Source organism: Orbicella franksi, chromosome 2, assembly GCF_964199315.1.
Source record: "Orbicella franksi chromosome 2, jaOrbFran1.1, whole genome shotgun sequence".
In the NCBI taxonomy this organism is placed as follows: domain Eukaryota; kingdom Metazoa; phylum Cnidaria; class Anthozoa; order Scleractinia; family Merulinidae; genus Orbicella; species Orbicella franksi.
In genome coordinates, this window is record NC_138146.1 from 7,467,633 (window position 1) to 7,492,011 (window position 24,379).

The window sequence follows — 24,379 nt, forward strand, 5'->3', positions numbered from 1 at the left end:
CGTGTTTCTTCTCGGTGAACGCGTTGGAAAGGGACGGCGTGTTACCACCATGCCGGTTTACTTTCAGCGACCGGAAAATGCTCTGAAAAGAGCCAACGGTAAGAAACAGTCATTTGTACTATACAAGAAGTGTTTAAGATTTATCGTTAACCTATTTTCGAATCTTGAAAAGTAACTTGATCGAAGTTTTCTATAAGTCAATTTATCTAATTCATCGAATCTTCGTCAGTTCGGTCGATATTTATCAGAATAGGACTAGATTCTTTATTTTCGTTTTGCTTCCCAAAATCGCTGATTTAACCATATTTAATTTCAAGTTTAGCCCCAGAATAATTTTTTGTTTTCTTTGATCCCGTTATTGTCAGCCTTTAGCCTTTATTGTCTTCATTTCCTTCGTTCAATCCGAACGATACGTGTACTTTTATAACCACGTGATTATTACAGGCTGTAACCATTTTAATCGCTTATTTTATTGATTTCCTTTCTTACCTGAAAAACATACTTCGTTATAAAGCTGATAGAAAAAAAGCTAGTGTAAAGAGCCATTAAAATGTCAGTTTTATGCAAGTAATGAATAAACTTAAAAGATCCTAGAGATTGTGGTAAACACCGAGGGGTACTAGCCAAAGTTTTTGGTGGGGGCGTGTGGTCCAAACCTTGAAATCTGTACCCTATTTCAGACAAAAAACTATGATTTTCCATACCCTATTTCAGACCTGAGCAAAATATCAATACCCCATTTCTGGCCTCTAAAATTAGTAAAGGGCCTAATATACAGGTACATGTATGACGGCAGCTAACCAGAAATGGCTTCCATTTATGTAAAATTTTGGCAAGGCTACAAATATGCCAAGCCAGAGTGCAAAAGATACCCTTTTTCAGATCAAACTTGCTACAAAAACCACACCCTTTGGGGCCGCACATCCTTATGTAGCCTATACAAGGGAGTATCCCCTGAGTAAATCGTTTCTCAAGTTATTATGTGTACTCTTTTTTTAGAGTTTATCGAAGTTGGAAAGAAAGAACCAGCTTTGGATGCATTGTATGATGTCATTAAAAGCAAGAAACATCGCACATGGCAAAACAAGATCCACGAACCCATTCTTTTCAAGTACTTGGAGCTGTGTGTTGATCTCCGAAGAAGTCATATCGCTAAGGAGGGATTGTATCAGTACAAGTTGATTTGCCAGCAAGTTAACATTGTATCACTTGAGGATGTCATTCGTTACTTCCTCAAGCTTGCAGAAGACCGTGCAGATGCCGCACGGCAAGAGTCTCGTGATCAAGTCCCAATTGTAGATGACTTGGATCAGATTCAGACACCAGAGAGGTACTGTACTAGTTGCTGTTTCATGCATTGCATAGTTACAGGGTTCCAAAAAAAAAATTGAATTCCAGCTTGCCTTTCAGACCAACAGCTCTCAAATGTTTCTTGTCCTGGTTAAGCTTCAATTAAGTTGTACTTTTTTTGAGTAAGTTACATGTAGCAGACAACTTGTCCAGGCAGTTGCAAGTGAGAATGAAAAGTTACATTCTCAGCGGAAAAATCTACCTGTCCCGGACAACCAGATGACACTTGCTTTGAGCCCTGAGTTGAGGAACATAGGCACTTGGATTATTTTCTGAAAACTGTTGAGCTGTACTGTTCGTTTTTATTTCCTTCAGCATATTACTCAGTTTTGTTAGTGGTGAGGACACTCAGGATCGTACTGACAGAGTAATGTTGACACCTTGGGTCAAGTTTCTGTGGGAAGCATATCGCAACGTTTTAGAACTGCTGCGAAATAATGCTCGAGTGGAGAAGCTGTATCATGACACTGCTCAACAAGGTAGATTGAAGCACTTGAAACTGATTAACGCTTCCATTTTTATGAATAACTGAGAAGAATTTTGTTTTACCTTACATTATTACTGTGCTGTAGTGTTCGGGTGACAATTGATTTACATTTGTGTGATCACAGCTATTTAAGAAATAGAAAACTTTTTCCAGGTTTCTATCAAGTTATAGAAACATGAGTGGAAGTTTGGGAGAACAGGAAATGCTGTGGGAACATGAGCCAACAGGCAAGTGTTTCCACAGCTTTTTCGAGTTATCCCAAGCTTTCACAAGTGTTTCTATAACATGTTTTCTTTTTTTTTTTTTTTTAGAAAATAATGCGAAGAAAAAAAGAAAACAACTTGTTCATTTTTATTATCAAGAATTTAATTTTCTTTGCATGCACCAATATAACATCAACAGCTCCTGCTAGTTCTGTGTTTCTATCGAGTTAAAGAAACACGATTTGTAACCTATTAGCACGGACATATTTTCTTTGGGCTTTTTTCTTATTCCAATTATTTTTTCCTGAGAAAATAGGGAAGGGACATTTGCTATGAAGTGCATGCTTTGTATCACATTTATTCCACACATGGGTAACTATTAAGTATTTTCAGTATCCTCTGTAATACTAACTTTATGTAACCTAATTTTAGCTTTCAAGTTCTGTTTGAAGTATTCCCGTCGCACAGAATTTCGAAAGCTATGTGACAATGTAAGTACAGTTGTTTTGTTGTTACATGTACAGAAAACATGTACTTGTGGTATTTTTGTGCTTTTACTCCATCAAACTGCAGTCATTGTCTGAATTACAGTGCTCTCATGTTTATTAGTGGTTAACTTGTAACTTTGTTTTGTGTTTCATTGTTCAGTTGAGAAATCATTTGAACAATGCCATCAAGCACCAAGGGCAGCCAAATACAGTGAACCTCACCAACCCAGAGACGCTACAGCTTCACCTGGAAACACGACTTGCTCAGTTGGAGAGTGCCATCAACATGGAACTATGGCAGGTTTGTGAACTGTTATTTGTTAGGTAGAATTTGTCTTACAAATAAAACCCAGCATTGAAACAGAGATACATGCTTGGCAGTGACTTTATGTGAATGGCAACTTCTAAGGCATATGTCTACAAAGCTTGTTCAAGTGATATATTAAATTTCAATCTTGGTTTTGTTGTGAAATTATTCTGGTATGGTATCTTTCAGAATTTTCTCAGTTTGGTGCTTCAGGTCCACATTCATTGTTACCAATAAGGAATTTGTCAAACTTACATATAACCATAGTCAACTCTTGTTATAGCAGACACCATTGCGACTGTCATTTGGTGTCTGTAATAGCAAGAGTCCTCAGTAGGGGGGTGTCTTGAAAAAGACCCAGTTTTCGGTGGCGAAGTGTCACATACTGCTATAGTCCTTTACATGTACAATGTCCAAATTCTTTTAATTTGTAAACTACACATTCACTTTGATTCACAATCATGCATTAAAGGTCAGAATAGTGTACAAACTAGTGAACATTCCAAGACTGCAGAATATACATCATTCAATGCTTCTAAATTGTCCACTGTAATGAGGGAAGAACAACAACAATTTTGGTTTGGGACCAGCTGTGCCAAGTGTCCACAATTCTGTAACTCCCAAATTTTGTAAATCTACTTATCTTGGACTATGGGGCATTTTAATAAATTCTGTTACATGTTACTCTATTTCAGGAAGCATTTAAAGCTGTAGAAGATGTATATGGACTCATGCAGCTTTCCAAGCGACCTCCAAAGCCTCAGGTGATGGCCAACTATTACCAGAAGGTTGCTCTTGTCTTCTGGAAGGCTGAGAACTACCTATTTCATGCCTGCACCCTTCATCGTCTGTATGTGCTGTCGAGAGAACAGAAGCGGACGATTACCACCGAGGAACATCAGAAGTAAGTTTTTGTAAAGCAGCTTTGAATGCTGTGGGGAACTGACAAAGGGTGGTCAATGAAGTGATATATCTTAATTACTTAATACACCCATAAACATCCTCCCAAAGAAATATATACCCTGGAGTTAACATCTGGTAAACCCTATTCAAATCCAAAAGATCAAAAGAAAGAGATGGTGTTGTTGCAAGTGGTGCTGGGGCTTAACTGTGGTTGCTGGAGCATGAAGCAACAACAATCATTGCCACATCTCCTGGATAAGAGGCTAGTCTATTGCAGGGTGATTTAAGCATTACATAAATTAAGGTTACCCAGACAGTTTCCCAATACCCATGTATGTGCCAGGGATGAGAGAGGCACTTTTAGAAACATGATACAATAACACTTGCCAAATTTTACATTTTACATTTTATTTGTAAACCAAACCGTTTGAACCAGATTCTGACTGATAAGCATTATCTGCCCCTCTTAAGTTAGCAATGTGTACATATTCCTGAGCTGCAGATGATGACTTGCTTTTACATCACTGTCCTAGCTTCCAACACGTGTTGAGGAGAATCTTAACCACCCATAGTCTGATGCAGCCCATTCGGCATTGTGTTTGGATATCAGTGTGATGTCTAATGAGTTTGTATTCTATAGCAACTCATTGTTACGTTTTCATTCCTTTTTTGCCAGAATGGCATCCAGAGTTATGCTAGCTACACTGGCCATTCCAATCCCAGTGTCACTTAGTGAGACAGAGAAGCATCTGGAGTTGGACGAGATTGCACGTGAGAAATCCCGCCGTTTAGCCGGTCTCCTTGGGCTGCAGACCATCCCTACAAGGGCATCGCTCATAAATGACATGGTAAGGATTATGTTTTTGTGTGGCAGTTTTACAACCTAAACAAACAACAATGTACTTAAATGTTCACTGGGGTTTCATAGCCTAACGGCTCTTCAGATAGTTGTGTGTGTTTGATACATGCGCAGAACTCAAATGTTTCCTGAAGGTTATTCTATTTGGAAATACTTGGAACATCTGCCTGAGGAGCTCTTAATGTTATAGGTTAACTTGCCTGTTGTTGATATACAGTACTTAACCCACTATGCAACAAAGCAAAGCATTTATCATGAGCCTCCAGCTCTGGGAACTGGGTAACGACCCCTGTGTAATTGACATTAAATAATATCATATGCTACAGCTATGTAACAAGGCAACAGGTGACTCAAAACCTGATGACAGTCCTCAGTGGCAACAACTGTATCGCAGACTACAGAGTGAGTCATTTCTTTCAGAACGCTCAAACTGAAAAGGCTGAATTAGTCTCCTCACTTTTTTGAGCTAAAGAGCTAAGCCCTCAGCTAGAATGTATAATGCCTTTTAATACCCCAAATTCTCAATTCTGACATTTTGATTTAAATCATGGAAGCCAGATACAAGAACCACATGTACAGTAATACTTCATTTGGTGACCTGAAGGGCTAAACTGTATTAATGTATTGATGCAGTTTTTTTTTTTCTTCTTATTTGTAGCTGAAGATGAATGTCCAGCAGCATATTATGCCGCAGCTGCAGGACCTGTATCAATACCTAGAGAAGGACTTCTGTCCCCTACAGCTCTGCACCAGGGTCAATGCCTTCTTTGAGTTCCTGCTGGAGAACGAAGAACTGGAGTTGTCTCAGTACATCAAACCCTTGCAGGAGGTGGCCATCGTGAGACTATTGAAACAGGTACTGTCCTGATTAGTGAAACTACTTTTTTTGGTTCTGCCCTTTGCTGTGTGTAAAACACACGACATTTGAGAGTTTTATCTGGAGACTCTTACTTAGAGCATCTTGAGTCCTGACTATACATGTATATGTGTATGAAGTAAACTGTAGAATGGCAGCCACATACTACTTTGCTGTCATGTAGTAATGATGTTTGAGAAGTGGTGTGGGTTGTGGTGGCTAACCTACAGTACATGTAGCAGCCCACAGCTACAGGGTAGCAAAATCTAAATTAAGCTTGCAAATGGTTAGGGCTCTGTTGTATTAATTAGGGATGCTCTGGTTCTTTGATTGGTATTTTTAAAACCTTTGCATTTTGTTTTTAGGTGTCTCAAGTGTACCAGACAGTTGAGTTTTCTCGGTTGTTGTCATTAGTGCCATTTGCTTCAGAGTTTCAGCTGGAAAGAGCCATTGTGGATGTTGCTCTGGAAAATGAACTGCAGGTATTATTTACAGTGAAACTCTTGATCTAGTGAGAACTTAGGTATATATATAACAAGCAAATTGTTTGCAACCAGTTAGCAAAATACATGTACACTGTGACCCAAGTTCCTGTTCAAAAGTAACAGAAACATATATTTGTACCCAATATTTACACATCAGTTTAATTAACTAATTATCGTAAAATCAAAAATAAGTACAGGTTACTCAAAATAACCATAAGGAGTAAGAAAAACATTAGTTGAGCATCCAGCTGGTTGGAAAAACCATGGAAAAAAAATATCAGTAATGTAATATTTTAGAACATAGCAATAATTGTTGAGAAAAACCATTGTGGAGTATCCAGCCACTGGGCACTGGAGATTGTAGACTCTACTCTTATTGGTTCAGTTGGGAATGAGTGAATTTGTTTTTTGTTTTCAATCCTTATTTTGTTTTGTTGCATTATGCAGGTGCGCATTGATCACAGAACTAAGGCCATCAGTTTTGGACTTGACTTGCATGTGGCTCACAAAGAGGAGGTGCCAGAAGGACCGTACCTGCAGGTACTGTATGATCTGCAGAGAAATTCTCATAATAGGTTTATAGGTTGTCACAGATTTGGGCTTGTGCCAGGGGAATTAAAATAATGCAAAGTTAGACATTAAATTAGCTACGTATACCTTTCATTTAATCAGTCGCACTGTGAATAGTGCAAAAAGTGGGTTAAGGTAGTTTTATTAGGTGTGAGCTGAGGTATTCTTGTTCATTTAAAAGGTACACATACATGTACATGTAGTAATGATGGCAACAGTTCTTAAATTGCAACCATTGCACAAGAGTAAGAGATTGTGTTACTGAGGCTCTGCTCTGTCGTAAATTTCAGAAGGGTATGAAATTGCCTTGTGTCATCGGTTTTGCCGACATTTCAAGACTTTAGCCTTGAGTTTGAGCTGACTAGTATGAAATTTTGGCTTGTCTTGATTTGACTTAATCTAGTAAGTAACCTTTTCTCAATGTTATATGTTTAAATTTGTGTATTGTTTGTTGTAGTCAATGCCATCAGAGCGTCTAAGAAATCAGTTGACACTGATGTCTACAGCATTGCACAAGGCGATCACCAAAATACAACCTGAGGCCATCAAGGTATGCAAGGTCTTTTTAATGTGAAGTGTCTGTGCACTGGACACTTGCGTGAATTCCCCAGGGATACTCAATGCACTTAAGCTTAGGGGGTTGCCTTCTCAGAAGGGGGGGAGGTACCCTACAAAGTTTTGTATGGGGATGCTCCACCCCATGGTCCGAACCGTAACCCTTTTGTATACTATTTTGACAGAAAAGGTACCCCGTTCATATACCTTTTATCGAAAAAAGGTAACCATTTCACATAGTTACTTAAGAGCACTATATCCCTTTTCTAAACCCATGGCATGAAGTTGACAAACAACATTATGGGAGAACATCAAGCATTGCCAGTAGAGATTTAAACCAAAAACAAGTATTATTTGTTCAGTTCATGCTTTGTGGGAGTCAAGATACTCAGATTTCTCTACCCTTTCATAGACCTCAACTTGTGAAATCCTTAGCCTTTAGTAGACCTGAAACCTGAGAAAGGTACCTCTTTTGAGCAAAGCCTCCCTGTAGAGGCCAGTATAGGGAGTATTTCCCCTCCCCCTTGCCGGAGTTGCTTTTGTGTTAGTTCTTAGAATTTATTGATTCGTCATGAGACCCCTACAGGGTTGTAATCTGTATTCTGTTCACCTGTCGGCTAGACGACGTAGTGGCATAGCAAGGAGAAATCTTACATTGATCAGCACTAACAAATTAAAGGAATCAGTAACTGGACAAAACTCAAGCATGTACATTATCACCACAGGCATGTACATGTAAAGTTGCAGATCAAAAGTTTCTTTTAAGACTTGCTGTGTATGATGATACATTTACAACACCAACTTGTCCTAACATCCACCATTGTGATGAGGAGAAGATTTAACCACCCATAGGCTGATTAACAGCAAGCTTCAGGATCTTCCTTCCTCCTTGTAAAGAAACTTTAAGAAGTTGTTACTCATTTGAATTTTCTTTTTCCTTTTTTTTTTGTCATGGTAATCTCATTCCTGTGGAAATACATTTGTGTGGACTTCAATATGAATAGGTAAGAGTTGTATGGATTGTCTCGTGAACAAGTGAAGCTGGACACATTGATCCAGCTGGTGTCAAGTGTGTACATTAGTTCACTTTGCCCTTCTTACTTGTCAAATGCAGAGAAAATCAATCTTTGAGCTGACCGCTTAGGCATGCTGTAATTGTGATGCACTGACCCAAATGTCTTTCTCAACAGCCCCTTTCCCTACCAAGGACTTACACTGTATGTCTTACGTGCCATGTTTTGTCGCAAAACCACTGAGGACGTGTATATACATATACACCCTCAAACAAATAACATCACTGAGAGCCCGGTTGTTTGAGATGGCTTAATTGAATTATTATCCCTGGCTGTTGGAATAAAATCATCATATCTGCCAGCTGGAGTGGGTGTTTGGCTGTGGTATAGAAAAGGTCAAAACAGTAATTTCATCTCTTACTATACTTCTGTAATTTGATTCTGCACTATCTGCCATGAGTAGTCTCTGTATTGTGCTGCAAGTGATGACTAATTTTCAAACAACTGTCCTAGCATCCAACTTGTGTTGAGGAGAATCTTAACCACCCATAGTCTGATGCAGCACTGTCTGTCCTCATCAACTCTTCCTTCATAGCCTTTTCCATGTCTTCGTAATGTTTGGTTTCTCCATCATTTCCAGCAAAAGTGCCAAGAGGAACAGCAAAGGATTGTCCAGGTGTATTTACGCTCTTCAAAGAAGGAACACAAGCAGATGCTGGAGAGGAAGCTTGTGATTGAGGCTCGCAAAGAATATCTAGAGTCTCTTCATGTTAAAAGGGCAAGTTTTTTGTAAGAATAGCTATTAATATCAATATAAATAGAGAGTTGAAGAATGACATATTTTTTGGCAAAGGGCAAACAGCAAAAATTGTGTTTCCCTTTCCTCTAACCTTTATAACAATCCAGCATGAAGAAACTCTCTTATATTTACAGCAAATACAATACTAATATTCTCACTTCAGTCTACCAACGGCTTAAGACAGATGGCAATTTACAGTAAGTTTTCTTTTTCTTTGCCATAAAGGTCATTCTTAAAGTCTCTTGTACTTTTGGTTAGCAAGTCACTTCTTTCTCTTGTTTTCTATCTTAGTAACGTTTTACTCTTGGTTAGCTTGTTCACCCTTTAGAATTCATTTAAGTTAAAATCAAACTTCTTTGAAAAGTGAACTTGACACTTACAAACTTGTACATAAATCTACGTGAAAGTCCTTGCAATACATGTATGTTGTATCATTATTGATTCCTTATTCTGTGATAACAAAAGAAGACATTACTATGATGGTTCTGTGTGAACTTAGTGACATACTGTACATGTACTTACAGTAGAAGCAAAGATTTTGCAGTGAAAAAATAAGGGAGGTATTCAAGAAAGGTGGTGTAGTAGTCTGCTAGGTCACCAACAGTACTTGCATAACTGTACAAGTAGGTCAACGACCAAAACACATGCAAAATGCAAGCCTGGACACTTTTTGTTTTACTAGCATTTTTTTAAAAATGCATGTGAAAGTGCATTCCCCATACATTTACATGAGATTCTTGGACTTGCAAAACCTCTCCGTGGAGACAAAACACTCATTTGACTGTAATTGTATGTAACGTAGGAACGAGAAGAACAGAAGATGTTGAGGTTACAGCAAAAAGAGAATTTAGAAGCAGAACAGAAGCGTCTCAATGAAGAGAGACAGAAAAGGGAGGTACTGCGTAGAAAACAGGAGCTTCAGGAGATCGAGAAGAAGCAGGCCATGGACAAGATTGCTGCACTCAAGAAGACTACTGTTGGTGCCAAGGCTCTGAAGGATTTAACAGAGGAGGTTAGAGATTAAGGACCCCTCTTGTCAGAATGACGAGGTGGCCTCATGTTTAGTGCGCTTGTTTCCAGACCAAGCGGTCTGGGTTTGAGCCCTGGCTGGGGACATTGCATTGTGTTCTTGGTCAAGTCACTTTACTCTCACAGTGCCTCTTTCCACCCAGGTGTATAAATGGTACTGGCAAACGTTATGCTGGTGGTAACCCTGGGATGGACTAGCATCCCATCCAGGGGGGAGTAGAAATATTTGTAGTTGCTTCATGCCACAGAAACTGGGATAAGCTCTGGCCTGATGAGTCACTTGGCTTGTATGCAGACTTTACCTTTACCTCATTGAAAATAAATATGCTGGGGAATTTTTTACACAGTGGCAATTATTGAATGTCGCTTTGTTTTCATTGATTAAAAGGAAAGAACCATAAGGAAAAATGCATAATTACGAGGAAGTACATGTTCCTTAGGAAAATCTGCCCCTGCATGCAAGGTGCACTTCTGGGTTTTACTCTGCTACTTGTGTTAGATGGTAACAATAATTTATATATTTTTTTGTTTTTTTGTTTTTGTTTTTGTTTTGTTTTTGTTTTTTTCGTTGGTGAACAGGAAATTGAAGCCATGGATGCAGATGATATCCTGGCCAGACAAGTGGAACAACTTGACAAAGAGAAGAGAGAGCTGCAGATAAGACTCAAGACTCAAGAAAAGAAGGTAAAGCACACGTGTAGTTGTCACACTTCCAAGGCATCGAAGGGACTTCAACTACTCCCACCCCCACCCCACCCCACCCAAAAAAACTGATGGATCGCGCAAGAGCAGAAAATGTCTTGATGTCGTTAAATGTTGTAATAGTAGTTATGTGAAATTGGTAAGGAGATTAAACTAATCATTTGTGCATGTTTATTTTACTCTAAATCACCTCACATTCGACTGAGTACCGGTCATTTCTTCGTTGAGTACTTTGGTATAAGATCAAACTGTTGCTGAATGTTTTTAGATTTTGTCTTGGTTCCTCTTTCTGCCACACACAGTACAGACTCCAGCTTAATTTCGGTTTATCCTTTTTTTGACCAGTCCTGTGTACGAAAATTCCCTTTGTTCTTGGGTGACTTGTGCCTAAGAACTGTACTTGCCTAAGTTTGCTAATCTTTACTTCATCTCGGTCTAGATGGATTACCTTGCACGAGCAATGCGAGTGGAGGAGATTCCAAAGCTAAAACAGCAGTATGAAGAACATCTTGTGCAGGACAAACAGTTCTGGGAAGAACAAGAGGAGGAGAGGGTAAATGACATTGTCTCCATATTAACACATTACAGCCCGTCGTTTGTAATCCGTTTTAATCTTCTCCATCCTTGTTCCTTCATAGGGTATTCTTATCTCTTTAGTATTTTTCTATCTTAGTGAAGTTTTATTTTCAGGTCTCCTTCAATTTAAAGGTAATTTTGTACGTGGCCATAATAACTTGAAATAAGGTGACTGAACTCCTTTGAGGACGTTCGCGCTAATTGTTTCTGCGCATCCTTACTGCGCACGCAAATTCACACGCCACGTCATGCATGAGCGGGCGCGTTGAGTAATAAAATAAACAATGATAGGGCAGATGGCCATTGCTGCAGCTTTGCCTGGATTTAACGATCTTGGACGTTCGGTGACCACTATTTTTCTTTCCAGAAACATATTTTATTTACAATTATCTCCATATTGTCCAAATATGAAGGAAAAAAATCAATGTGGGAAGTTAAAAAAATAGCAAGATTTCTGTCCACGGGACATCGAATCCTGCCGTCTTGCGGCTGCAAGGCGCGTGAAACTATGATCGCTAAATATGACCCCCCCCCCCCCCCAACTTTTTTACATTTCTGACCTATCTAACTCATCATCTTACAGTGGTCAAAGTCTCAGGAAAAAATCAATGTTGAAAAATTTTCGCGCGAGCGTCCTTAAGCAACTACATGTTAAACTTTTAGGGACAAAATTTTGCTGGCAGTGATTTTTGTCTGCAAACATTATTCACTGTTCCAAAATCTAGTGTTCTTCTATTTCAAGAAGTGAACAGTTTTGAAAAGCCTTGATATCGATATGCTTGCGTTTCAGCATTTTAACGATTTTTCCTGGTCTCAGATGTTGTTGCTTTTCTGTTTCTCGGTTAGTACTGGGAAAGAAGAAAGAAAATCGTTGGGACCAGGATAATCAATTTTGTTTCAGGCCACGTCCACATCACGTCGGAGGAATTTGAAAACGGAGGTTTCACTCAGAAAGCGCATCAAATGTTTCCCGTCCACACTACACCAGAGCAATTTGAAAACGCAGCAATCACCGGTCATTTTTGGTTTGTGTTTGAGGAAAACTCGGTCAGGGAAATCACTGGATTAGCGTGACCAAGTCGTTTTCGAAAAGCTCCTTTTTGAAAATGTTTTCCGTCCGAGCTAAAACACAAAGGCGGGGTCTTTGAATTCCTCCGGTTTGAAGAGCGTTTTCCAGAAACTCCGTTTTCGTGCCGGATTAGTGTGGACGGTAGGCCGAACCGTAGATATAAAGCTGCGTTTTAACATTCCTTCAGCATAGTGTGGACGCTGTCTCATTCTAAATATTCCAATTCTGTTGACTTGTCAGATCAGCAAAGCTGTGACTGAGCATAAGAAGTTGGTTGAAACAAGTGGACGACTTCAACGCATGGTGCCAGACAAAGATGCTTTTGTGGAAAATCTCTTCAAGGCTCGGCAAGCAGCTCATGAGGTGAATACAACACAGATTGCGTGTTATCATTAGAAGGATTGAAGTTTTAACGGCAGCTGTGTAAAAACGTAAAGAAAACTTGAGGACTCGCATCAATTAGCTGAAGTCTGGTTTATACGCGAAGCCTTATGCAACCTCGTTCCCAGGTTCCTCTCTCTTCCTCCCTCGAGAAAGTACCCTGGTTGCGGCTGGTCACGTGTCTACGTATGCCAACCAAAGCCGCACACAGGGTGGGTCCTCAACTTAATTTTGTCAACACTGTCTAGGGAGGTGAATGTTGCACTGCTATACAGACGATATTTTGAAAGTGAAGCAAGTCAGAGATCCTGCCTGACCAGTGCTTCGTCTCTATGATCTAAACTTCTGTGAGTATGAGATGTTAATTGAGAGGGAACTTCGCTTATTTTTCACTGCTTTTTTGAAAACCGTCAACAACCTGCTTCGGATTAGGTTAATCAGTTTTTCACAGCAAAAGAATTAAATAACCGTTAAATTATCGACGGGATGCATTCAGCTAAATGAGAAGCTACAATCGTGGACAAAAGTCCTTGGGACACTTTTGTAATTTAACGAATTATCTGTGTTTTACTGCTGAAGTTTGAAAAAAGCGCTACTTTCCTTTTAAAAACGCGTTACTGTTGCCCCTCCCCAGCCAATACAATGTTGAAAATCAGAAGAAATTGCAGCTAGTAGTTTTCAACATTGTATGGGGGGTGGGTGGGGGGCGAGATTAGGCAGGTGAAGTTGTATTCGCGTCTGGCGTGTGCGCAAAAGCACCAAAAGTGCAAATTTGTCTCAAGACTTTTGTCCATGATTGTAGTTTCTTGACCGAAAATTGGACTTAACCGCTAAACGGTTTTAAAACGAAAGCCGTAGGATTTTGCAAAAGCACGACCAATGTCGTTGTTGTCAAGTTCTTCATAAAAATTTTCACAGAAAGAGAATCGAATGACCGTCAAACTTTGATTGGATGAATTCAATCAAATTCAAAGCTAGTTTCTTGGCCAAACACTGGACGTATCAAACTCTAAACGAATGCATCAATGCCTCCGTTGTGATTTTGCCGATCTAAAAATATAAGCTTAAGCAAAATCAAGCTTTAATATTTAGCGCGCAGACGTTGTTGATGTTAAGTTCTCGTAATTTTTTATCGCCGCAAGAGAATGGAATGACCGTCAAACTGTCGATGGGAGTAATTCAATCAAATTCAAAACTACCTTTGTAGGCGAACATACGACGTATTTAACTCTAAACGAATGAGTAAATACCTACGTTGTGATTTTGCCGAATGATAAAATTAAATTCACCGCGCGGTTCTTTTATTGTTGTGGTCGTTTGAAGTTCTTTGCCAGTTTTTTTCACCGCCACAAATTCCAAAGACCGTCCAACTATCGATGGGAAAAATTCAGCCAAATGCAGAGCTAACCTTTAAGCCGAACATTGAATGCATTTAACTCCGATATCGAATGTGTCAATGCCTTCGCTGTGAGTTTGGCCGATCCACAACAGGAAGGTTACAAATTTTACTCCCTACTGGGGACAGTAGGTGAGCTCAGTGGAGACAAACTTTAACTGTCCTGCCCCTCCCTTCAATCATTTTTCTGGAATCTGCAAAAATCTAGTAGACTCGTGACCAGCCGCAAGCAGGGTACTTTCTCGAGGGAAGAAGAGAGAGGACCCTGGGAACGAGGTTGAGCCTTATGCACCACTCTGGCGTAAGGAGTTAGTTGAAGTATGAAGTGAAGTTTAATACGCGACGCACTGTAGTGTACAAGTGCAAGGCAAGGTGAAAGTAGAAGCCGTTCGTGACCTGGTTGTATCGGGAGTTAAGCTCGCTAATCATTGGCCTACTCAGTGTGCCTCGTGCAAACAAGAAAGTAGTGAAACTATGCGTACCTTCTTTAAGTTTGTTACATGTGCAGTAGCTTTCTTCTGTCTACGTGTATTTTTGTTTCACTTATTGCAGTCTGCTTTATAGGAGCTATAGTATTCATTGAAGAGAAACTTGGCATTATCAAGTGTAGCGTATGAACGTACGAAGAGCCAATATTTTTTCTTAACAGGAAAAGATGGCAGAATTCCAAAAACGTCTGGATGAGGCCAGGAAGCAACGCATGGAAGAGCGCAGGAAAGTACGCATTGCGGAGCGGAAGGTGAAGCGAAAGATTGAAAAGGAAGAAAAGGAAAAGAAGGAGAGAGAAGAGAGGGAAAAAAGAGGTATGGAAACCATGAATTATCAGGAGACATGAATATCTGACACAGATCTCAGTTTTTGTACTCGTCCAGTTCGCGTACAAGTGTTATCGTTTCGTACTAACAAACTAGATTTATTATTTTGATGTTTGGAATAGGTAGGTAAAGGAACAACGTATCAAATTTCTTTTGGGTCGGAAAAGTATCATGTTTGCCCTTTATTTTAGAAGCGGTAATCAAGATGTGGTTATTTAGTGTTATCTTGAGCTGGAACCTGGAACTTCAAATATAAGTTCAAACACTACCTGCTCGTTCCTGCGGAGCTGTGCATTAAGTTTAGAAAAAAGACTGTTGCGAAGCCTCTTAGGGACCGTTCATTTTTTATGAGGGAGGGGGGCTGGTGGGATTTGGGAAGCACCATTTAAAAATCGCATGACCCCACCTCAGCTTACCAATTTTTTCACGTGGCCCCCCCTTATAGCGGTCATTTTCTGGGATGACCCCCCCCCCAAAAAAAAAAAATTGAACAAACAATATTTAGATTTCAACTTTTTTAATATTTCTCTATTATCCCCCTACTTCACGTTATTGTGCTCACTATGAAGACAATATTTACAATCCCTATACTACAGAGAGCTGTTGTTTAAAAAACAAATCAAAAGAAAGAGAAGTCAATTTCGGATCTCCTAGTTATGGCTCGCCCTGAGCGTGTGGCATTTGGCCTCTCATTGGTATCTTCCTCATCTGAATTGATGAATGCAAGAATGACATCACTTGAGTCATCTTCTCCCCTAGAGTCAATGGCATCACTGTCATACTCATCATTGTCACTTTCATCCGTTTCACTGCTGTCAGCACTTACCCTGTTGTCATTTTGTGTCAATGTCCTGGCATTTCTCAGTGTTGGTTGGCCAGCTCTGAGAGGACTCTTCTACCGCAAGCATGAATGTCTTACAATTGCCTTTACTTTCTCACTCTTGCTGCTTTTCAAATGCTGCTTCAGCCCGTGGTGGTTCAAGTACTTGTTTTGTTCTGGAACACGTTGCTTTTTAAGCTTGGTTAGATCTTCGCACAACTCAGTCCAAGGATAATCCTCATATGATTTATCTTTTGCGTCCCTACTTAACTTCGCCTTTTCTTCTGCTCTCCTTTTCCTTTTAAATTCCAGCACTTCAAGATGCTGAAGATAATCCACCACAAACTTTGATTTGACAATAAACTTATCTGCAAATAGAGCAACGCTCTCTGGGTCAGATAAAACCAGCCTGCCACTTCCATGCTCTTTCTTCGCTTGGACCCTTGGCTGCCAGTCATCTGGATCACGCCCTTCTTTTGGGGTCTTCTGGTAGGAGAGGTAGTGGTATTCCGGTAGGCAGGAATGGTCAGGAACTGGTTTAGGATATCTTTCTATGGGTGATCCAGTCCATTCACAACAAAAAGAACAAATTTCTCCTACCTTTTCTTGACAGGACAACTTTAGAAACTCTCTGTAGTTCTTCCCCTCCTCATAGTGCTCATTCATAAACTTCTCAATCTTACGGAAGTAACAGTGGCCTGGAACAGAGTCTTTCCTTGCTCCTGCATTGTGATACTGAACCAAGTACGAAGTGTTGTGAAAAAACTGGAAATCTGTTGATGTGTTGTGTGAAACACATTGTTACATTTAATTTACAGATGTCTTTATTTGGAAGGTTTTTACCTCTACTCTAGTGATAGGCATGTATAAATGTTGCCCTGTCCAGGTAAAACAAAAAGCTACGAGTGTTCTCAAATCTTGCAAATAGTGGATTACTTTTTATAAATTTTAGCATACTTGTTGTGGTTTAAATTTATCTATGGTTTAAAATTTCTTAATTTTCAAGGTAAAATGGGGTTGACTAGCCTACACGACTTTTACGGTTCGTGACATTTGTACATTTACCGTTCTCTGTTCGGTCACTCGACCTTTCTTGTCGCTTCACTCGTGTTCATGAAGGGCACTTCATGTTGTGTAATAAGGAGGAATTTTAGTGGAGTTGAGCCGTTAGATCGTGCTATGGCAAATTTTTACAGGTCATAGGTCTGCATGGTTTCCGCTGTTATCTGCATGTCGACTCGTTGAGTTTGACACCTCTGTAATTTGCCATGTGTTTATGCATTGTTTAGGCTCATTTCTATTGCAAGATATGCTTTTAAATCTCCATGAATTTGCTTTTGAGGGACAAAATATGAAATTTACCGTGAACATGTTGCTTACTTGCATTCTATATTGTGACGCCGGGCCCGGCTGTGATTAGAACTGTTTGCAAGCACAGTAGGTAGATCGTTATCACGGATATCATATTTGTTCTCTTACGATTTCCTTCGGAGACGCTGTAGCTTTACTTTGAGAAAGCTATACGTTTGTCTAGAGACATTCCTATGTTTCTTGCAGCTATCTGATCGAGCTTGTGTTTCTCTTGCTCGATGTATAGGTTTATTCCTCCTTTTTATTTCCTCCTCTTTTGCAAACCCCGTCTTTAAAATGGGGTTGATGCTATACGTTGAGTGCGTATTTTTCCTTTAAGCTCCTTGACGTTAGTTGAGTGCTGCTATGTCTTGCACGATGTAGAACGGGGCACGTCCATAATAATCATGAAAGAGGCTCATTCCAAAATGCGCAATAATGGCGAAAGCGACGAGTCGTTTAAGAAAAGGTTTACAGCTGAACGATCCAGGCAGTTTGACGGAAACCATTGCTGCTTCTTGCAGACTCGATTCTCATAGACTCCCATAGCAGCACAAGCGGCGACGAAGAACTCGGCGACAGCGAAGATGAAGATGACTGCCAGTGAAAGTTGCATTCGAAAATAACAGTGTTAAATACTTCTTTTCAGTAGCTACAAATGCTTTTTGTCGCCAAACATTTTTTTAAAGCAAATGGAAAGTTTATAATAAATTTGTATCCTGCCTTCTATGTTTATTCTATAGCAATTTTTTTGATATTCAAACATCATGCCAGTTTAAGGTTTTACTAAAATATTTCACGTGACCCCCCCTTTTTCCCTTATTTTTTTGGGATGGCCCCCCCTCGAAAGCCATTTTTTTTCGCATGGCCCCCCCCCCAAATCCCACCAGCCCCCCCCCCTACCTTATAAAAAATGAACGGTCCCTTAGGATTTGCTCTTTGCCAGGATTTTTGCGGGCGTGTGTAATTTCTCGACACATATCAAAAATCACGAGGGAAACAACCTCGTTTTTACGTGTACACAACAAACTTGGGTATGAACCAGTTAAGCTGTGTACAAATTCTGAATTTGACGGTAAAATAATCTAACAGGTTCTGTCATCTTCCCATCCCAACCCATATATCCTCTTCCTGCCCTCGGGTGTCTTCCGAGAGATAGAATTGAAAAATTGAGTTGAGATGCTCACCTTGCTTCTAATGTCTCATTATTCATCTGCCTAATTGCCACAGTTGTCGTTGTTTCCTTATCCTATTTGATTGTTTTGAACGAAGTCTTTCGTAGTTCCCGTTGGTAATGCAGCAAGTGCTTTGTGGTATTGAATGACTAACAGATGGAGTGCTTAAAATGAGTAATTGCCTTTCTTTCCACTAGATTAAAGATTAATTTTTTTTTAATAAAACACTAGAGCGCGAAGAGGCTGAGGAGAAGGCTCGTAAAGAGAAGGAGGAGAAAGAACGGGAGTATCGTGAGCGTATTGCTAGGATGGACGAGTTGGAACGTAAGCGGCGAGAAAGAGAGAAGGAGATTGAAGAAAAGGAAAATCTATCTCGAAGCAAACCTGAGACTGATCGAGATGGTCCAGCCAGACCAGTGGACCGTGACAGAGACGGAGACCAGTGGGGTCCACCTCGCAGGGATATGAAAGACGAAAGAGGTGAGCCACATGTAGCTCGTTTGTTGGCATTGTTCAGTCAGGAGCCAAGTTAGTTGGCTGTCGCGTTTGGGAAGTTAATGTGGAGGTGACCCGTGGCCTTAAAGAGTGATCTTGTTCCAATCAAGAAGTAGAGCCCCCGATTAAGAAAAATGGAAAATGAAAACCGGCAAGCACACATAAGCAGAACTGAACTCTATAGTTTTCATCTGAATGGTCATATACCAGGATTACTCGCACAGATTGAAATTTAAGCTTGATGCAAGTGACTCGAGTAGAGTGAAAGTGCTTGTGTTTTTAGCTTATTCCTCCTTGTTATGTTGTTTTCAGAAGGAAGAGACGAGCCAAAAGGTGGTGCACCATGGAGGCGTGATGATCGCGAACGTGAACGTGATGGTCCACCACCAGGCCGTGAAGAGGAGCGTGATCAGGAACTTGATCGGCGTCGTGGTGGTGATAGCCGAGATGACCGTTTCCGTGACGATCGTTTCCGTGATGAGCGTTCCCGCGACGATCGTTTCCGCGATGATCGTTTGCGTGACGATCGTCCCCGTGATGATCGCTTCCGTGACTCAGGTCCAGGTTCGTTCTAGTAGTCACAATATATCTGCAGTCACGTCCAAGTTGTCCTTACGTTACCCAGGCATTGGCAAGGATATCGGTTATGAAAATCTGGAAAGTTATCAGCTGGGAATGTTGTTTTACATGAAAGTAATGTCTGGCAATCGTTGAGTTAAATTATTGAGCTCGTTCTCTCTCACCATAGTTTTATGTTGTTAAGTAAGATTGAAAATGACTTTAAATTTTAAGATTACTATTCTATCCGAGCCGAGAACCTGTTAAGATGAAAGTAGCAGCTTTACATATCAACACTAAGATCAGAAACTCCGCCATTGCCGCAAGTTGAAGTTGTTAGACGAAGTCAACGTTATAAGACGTTAGATAAAACATCGCTGATTTGATTCTCTCAGGCGGGACCTGGAGACGGGATGACCGCGACAGAGAAGGGCCTCGTGATGAGGGATCATCTTGGAGGAGGCCCGGGGACAGAGATGGTCCCCCGAGACGTGGTAAGAAATGTCAAACTGTGTACATGCATGTGGTTGTGTTATACGCTTGAGGATTGGAGTTTTTGCTCTACTTATATGCTGGTCTCCTATAACCGTGTCTGGATTATTACTGAAAAAGGTTTCAACTTTTAAGATCTATCTGTTTCTTTACCTTTTGTGAGACATGGACCGTGGAAGAATGGATGACCGTGGTCCCTGGAGGAGGGATGACCGTGACCGTCCTCCCGTAAGTGGATGGCGTGACCGTGACCGTGATCGTGACGAACGTGACCGTCCACCACCAAGTGCTTGGCGTGCGCGTGATGACCGCGGGCGAGATGATCGCGGACGTGACGACCGATGGCGTGACGATCGTGGCCGTGACGATCGTGGCCGTGACGACCGTGGTCGTGACGACCGATGGCGTGACGATCGTGGACGCGATGACCGTGGACGCGATGAACGTGGACGCGATGAAGGTGGACGCGATGAACGTGGTCGCGATGATCGTGGACGCGATGAACGTGGACGCGATGAACGTGGACGCGATGTTCGTGGACGCGATGAACGTGGACGCGATGATCGTGGGCGTGACGACCGTGACAGACCGATGGCTTGGCGGGGACGTGATCGAGATGAGCGTGACCGTCCATCAGGGGATTCTTGGCGTCCTGACCGTGATCGCGGTGATCGGGATCGTGGAGGCCGTGAAGGAGACCGCTTTAGAGGAGATCGAGATCGTGATGATCGTGATCGCCCTGGGTGGAGGAATGAGCGTTCAGATGATCGTGACCGTGATCGTGATACGTGGAGAGCTAGAGGGGATGAGCCAGGTCGTGATCAGTGGAGACGAGAACCACCCCCTGCACGTACTGAAGGTTGGTTAGCGCAAGCCTCCCACCCTCCCCAATTTGTAATCTGAGAACGTCTTCAGATTAGCTTAAGACCCCCCCTCCCCCTTCCCACCCCACGCATCCCCCCTCCCCTTGCCTATATTTCTCTTTACGATCTGGTCCTATTTTCTGTGGTTTACGGAAACGACCTTTAGCGAACTGAAAGAATGAATTAGCGACCAGCGTATCGTTTCCATGCAGTGCACTGCTAGCTCTTTTGTAAGTTTAAAGTTACTTTTCTTTTGTAGGAAAATCCTGGTCAGCGTCCCGTCGCGGTCGCGAACGACCCCCTGCAGAGCAATCAGATCCAGAGGGTTGGACCACAGTTCAGTACAAATGAAGAGTTCACACTACCCTGGCGAGGAACTGAAATAAACATATCACACTACCTTGGCGAGTAACTGAATTAAATAGCACATATCTCCTTGACTTGATGTGCACAGCTTTCCAGCCTATTTGGATTTGTCATCAGAAATATGGTTAAAACTTGTGTGGATTTTTGTAGTTTGACTTAAATTAACACACTGGGTTTCACGGTGATTATCTCCTGTTTGGGTGATTCATGTACCATGTGTAACTCTCGCTTAAACCTGCTTGAGTGTCACTCGAGTTAACCTACAATGAGACTAAATTGCAGGACCACACTAGATCACAACCTGCTTGGTGGATATAGCTATCCAAGACAGAAGCTTTGAAGCACGTGATATGTAAAATTTACATCTGTGTGCGTGTGTGATTACCAATGTAAACAGTAGGCTACGCTTCATATATCAATATTCTAACAGGGCTCCGAGGCATCAAGGTCGAACTTCTTTATTTGGTGGTGTTCTTGGAACACGCGGAACTTAACAAATCTGCAATTTTGTCCTGAAAGCCTCGGAGCCATGTTAGAACATTGATATATCGATCGCGGCCTATTTAAAACCTGTTTATTAAGAATAACTCGAGCCAGGGTAAATGGCGGCAAATGAATATTGTTGTCAATAAATGATTTATGCAAGTCGTTTGTTGTTCCTAGTTTACTGTTCATTGTTATCCATCCATACACCCGCTCCATTCTGCGTGATGTTCAACCAGGATACAAAATCATTTTCGTCCCCAGACGTCTTTCCCCCTTTTCCGGGGGTCTTTCAACGCTGGTTTTATAACCAAAAATGTCCCCGTTTTGATCACTATTAACCTAAACCCGTTCGATTAGAGCTCCTATTGACAGGAACTAATTTGGACAAAGGGAATTAAATGCAAAGGTAAAAGTCTGTCCCGAAGTGGTGTTCAGATGTTTCGTTCTATAGGACTTCACTCAAAATTTCCCCTTGGAAGCCAGACTTAAATTTCCAGAAGGTCCAGATGTTGTAATCGAACGGTTTTTGGCAGAGATCGACCTGTTGATAGAGAGAGTGACGGCGTAGGATGAGGAGAATGATAGAAACCAGGAAGACCACTGGTGTTCGTTGAAACGTGGAAATTTCCTTTTTGCCTCGTGTTGCGTGACGGCTACGAAATCATTTCTGCCTTTGATTTTTAATGTGAGACATTCTATCCGAGAGCGAGGGAAGTACTAGGAAAAATAATGGCAAAAAGTAGTGGCAAGACGGTTTAACTTTCGTGAAAGCAACCTGACAAAAGAAAATAAATGCTGAACACGTACTGAAAGGGTCACGAGGACGCATTAACAGTGAAACCAAGTGAAGCGTGGCTCTCAAGATTACATTAATGAATTGATTATTTGAAAATTGAACCCGCTGATTAATGGAATATTGAACCCGCTAGTCGTTCCAAGAATACGGCTAACGGGTTCAATATTCAAACAATGAAGTCTCTGTTGCACCCTTTAAACGACTAGTGGGTTCAATATTCAAATAATCAATTTATCAGTGTATACTTGAGTGGTACGCTTGACTTGTTTTGACTGTAAAACGGCTATTATAATAAAAAATATTTCACTGAACTAATCTTTTCGGTCTGTAATGGGAAATGTTGGTCTCTGTTTTTTTGCGAGTTATCGGCCAGGTCCATAAAAAAGTTGCAAAAAAGATTTCGACCAATGTTTTCCTAATACGGAACTCGCGCTAGTTTAGTAGTAGTTAAATGTGCGTGGATTGGGCGACACTTAGTCTCCTCCGCAGCCGTTTTTTTGGGATGTCACGCAACGCTCCCCCCAGAGAAACTTTCTCTGGGGGGAGCGTTGCATGACATCTCGAAAAACGGCTGCGGAGGAGACTAGGCGACACTAGAATGATTAGCATGTGTTTGTTGACCTTGATACTCATCCAGCCGTGTAGCGAAAGAAAGTGGTTGTCTGTTGTACAGCGCAAGCCTTGAAATACGGCTCACTGCACTCCCAGGGAAACGAGCTCGAAACTGTAAGCTCGGGAATCTGCAGTGAGGCTTTCTTATGCTTTGAGGTAAGCGATCTTTGATGTAAAATAAATACCTTCTACAATGACCTAACAATACGTCTGTCAGATGAACAGGTCTAGGTACGACTATCTAGTAGTCCTACTAGGTGACTTGTTCGATCCCAGAACAGATTGCAATTATTGATCATCAGCCCTGCATAATGTAGTGAAACACAGGCAAAACAGAAAAAACGTTTTGTGCCAAACTGGCCAGTATTTTTTATTTATCCACAGTTCGGGCTGTAATTTATCCCTATGTAAACCTCCACACTCTGTCATTGTCTGAACTGTTTAAACGTAGACGATTTGGCCGTTGGGAAGGTTTACGGTCAAATCGTTCCTTTGACAGATGTCTCAGATCGTTCCTGATTAATTCGAGTGTAAGGTCTGAGTACTGCACGGATCAGAAAATTCGGGATTGATAAGCTATTCACTGCAAACATGACCGAGTCCTGCTTACACGATCGATCAAAGCGAAGAACTGTTCACTTGACTGTCATGACTGATGGAGTCGATGTTGTGAATACAAAATCACTGCATCACTCTCTCCTACGCTAAGGCCTTTAAGTATTAACAGCAGTAATGACCCACGCGTAATTTTACCTAAAAATTGCCAATTTGAGAGACTCGCTTGATTATATTATACTCTATTAGTCCTAGAATAAACTTGGTAAACAATTATGGAACGAAATGACAAAGCGAAAATATTTACATCTCAGCGGGAACGGAAGGAACGGCAGCACAACATCCGGGACATGCGTGCGCTATCATTTACCAAGAAAAATAGGACCGCAATGCGTATATGCGTGGGCTCGGCGTTCTGATGGCGTTGTTGGCTTTTGCATCATGGCTTTTGCATCTTATACGCCCCTTATTTTTGGTTAACATTTCCATATATGACCGGTGTGTATTCTTCTTTATTGTATCTCTCAGTTAGTACGCGCGCTGTGATTGGTCAATTTAGCAGGCCGTATTCTACTGTACGGCCCGCTAAAATTTAAAGCCGTTATTGTTGCCAAAATGTTTCGTGATGTATCGCCAAGTTTTCTTAACGTTTTCAGCAAGTAAAAGTTTAAAACTTTCTTTTACTTCTGAAATTGTATATTAAAACCTGCTAACGACTTAAGAGTAACTTAACGACGATTTCAAATTGACTCGTTATGCTTTCGAGGTACGTCAGAAATTTGAAGCCTTTCCGCAGGAGTAGAAATCGTTCCCGAACCCGTCAGACACACGGTAGAGATATAATAAATATCTTACTAACCTCGTTTTCTTGGTCCGTACTGTAATTTACGGAACCTCGTTTTTCCCCTGCGATTAATGGCTCGCGCGCTTCGCGCTTGGGCCATAAATCGATGGGGAAAAAACTCGTT

At 41.1% G+C, this 24,379-nt stretch overlaps 2 protein-coding genes across 3 annotated transcripts in view; both read left to right on the top strand.

The window, feature by feature from the left end:
- LOC145479886 (eukaryotic translation initiation factor 3 subunit A-like) lies at nt 1-21,071 on the top strand. Of its 2 annotated transcripts, XM_081458362.1 has the most exons (23): nt 1-98; nt 1,000-1,330; nt 1,666-1,829; nt 2,473-2,531; nt 2,689-2,829; nt 3,531-3,739; nt 4,415-4,586; nt 5,256-5,453; nt 5,819-5,935; nt 6,386-6,478; nt 6,966-7,058; nt 8,717-8,854; nt 9,678-9,887; nt 10,484-10,588; nt 11,046-11,159; nt 12,492-12,614; nt 14,678-14,831; nt 18,420-18,668; nt 18,996-19,247; nt 19,637-19,735; nt 19,897-20,592; nt 20,856-20,963; nt 20,999-21,061. In XM_081458362.1, exons 1-22 carry the CDS (start codon nt 50-52, stop codon nt 20,945-20,947), a joined length of 3,858 nt encoding a protein of 1,285 aa, XP_081314488.1. In that variant the 5' UTR covers nt 1-49; the 3' UTR covers nt 20,948-20,963; nt 20,999-21,061. The 2 variants fall into 2 exon arrangements, with proteins under 2 accessions (XP_081314488.1, XP_081314487.1); XM_081458361.1 differs by having other exon boundaries at nt 20,856-21,071.
- LOC145479904 (uncharacterized) overlaps nt 1-24,379 on the top strand; it is a 148,882-nt gene that overhangs the window by 116,024 nt on the left and 8,479 nt on the right. The window lies entirely within an intron of this gene.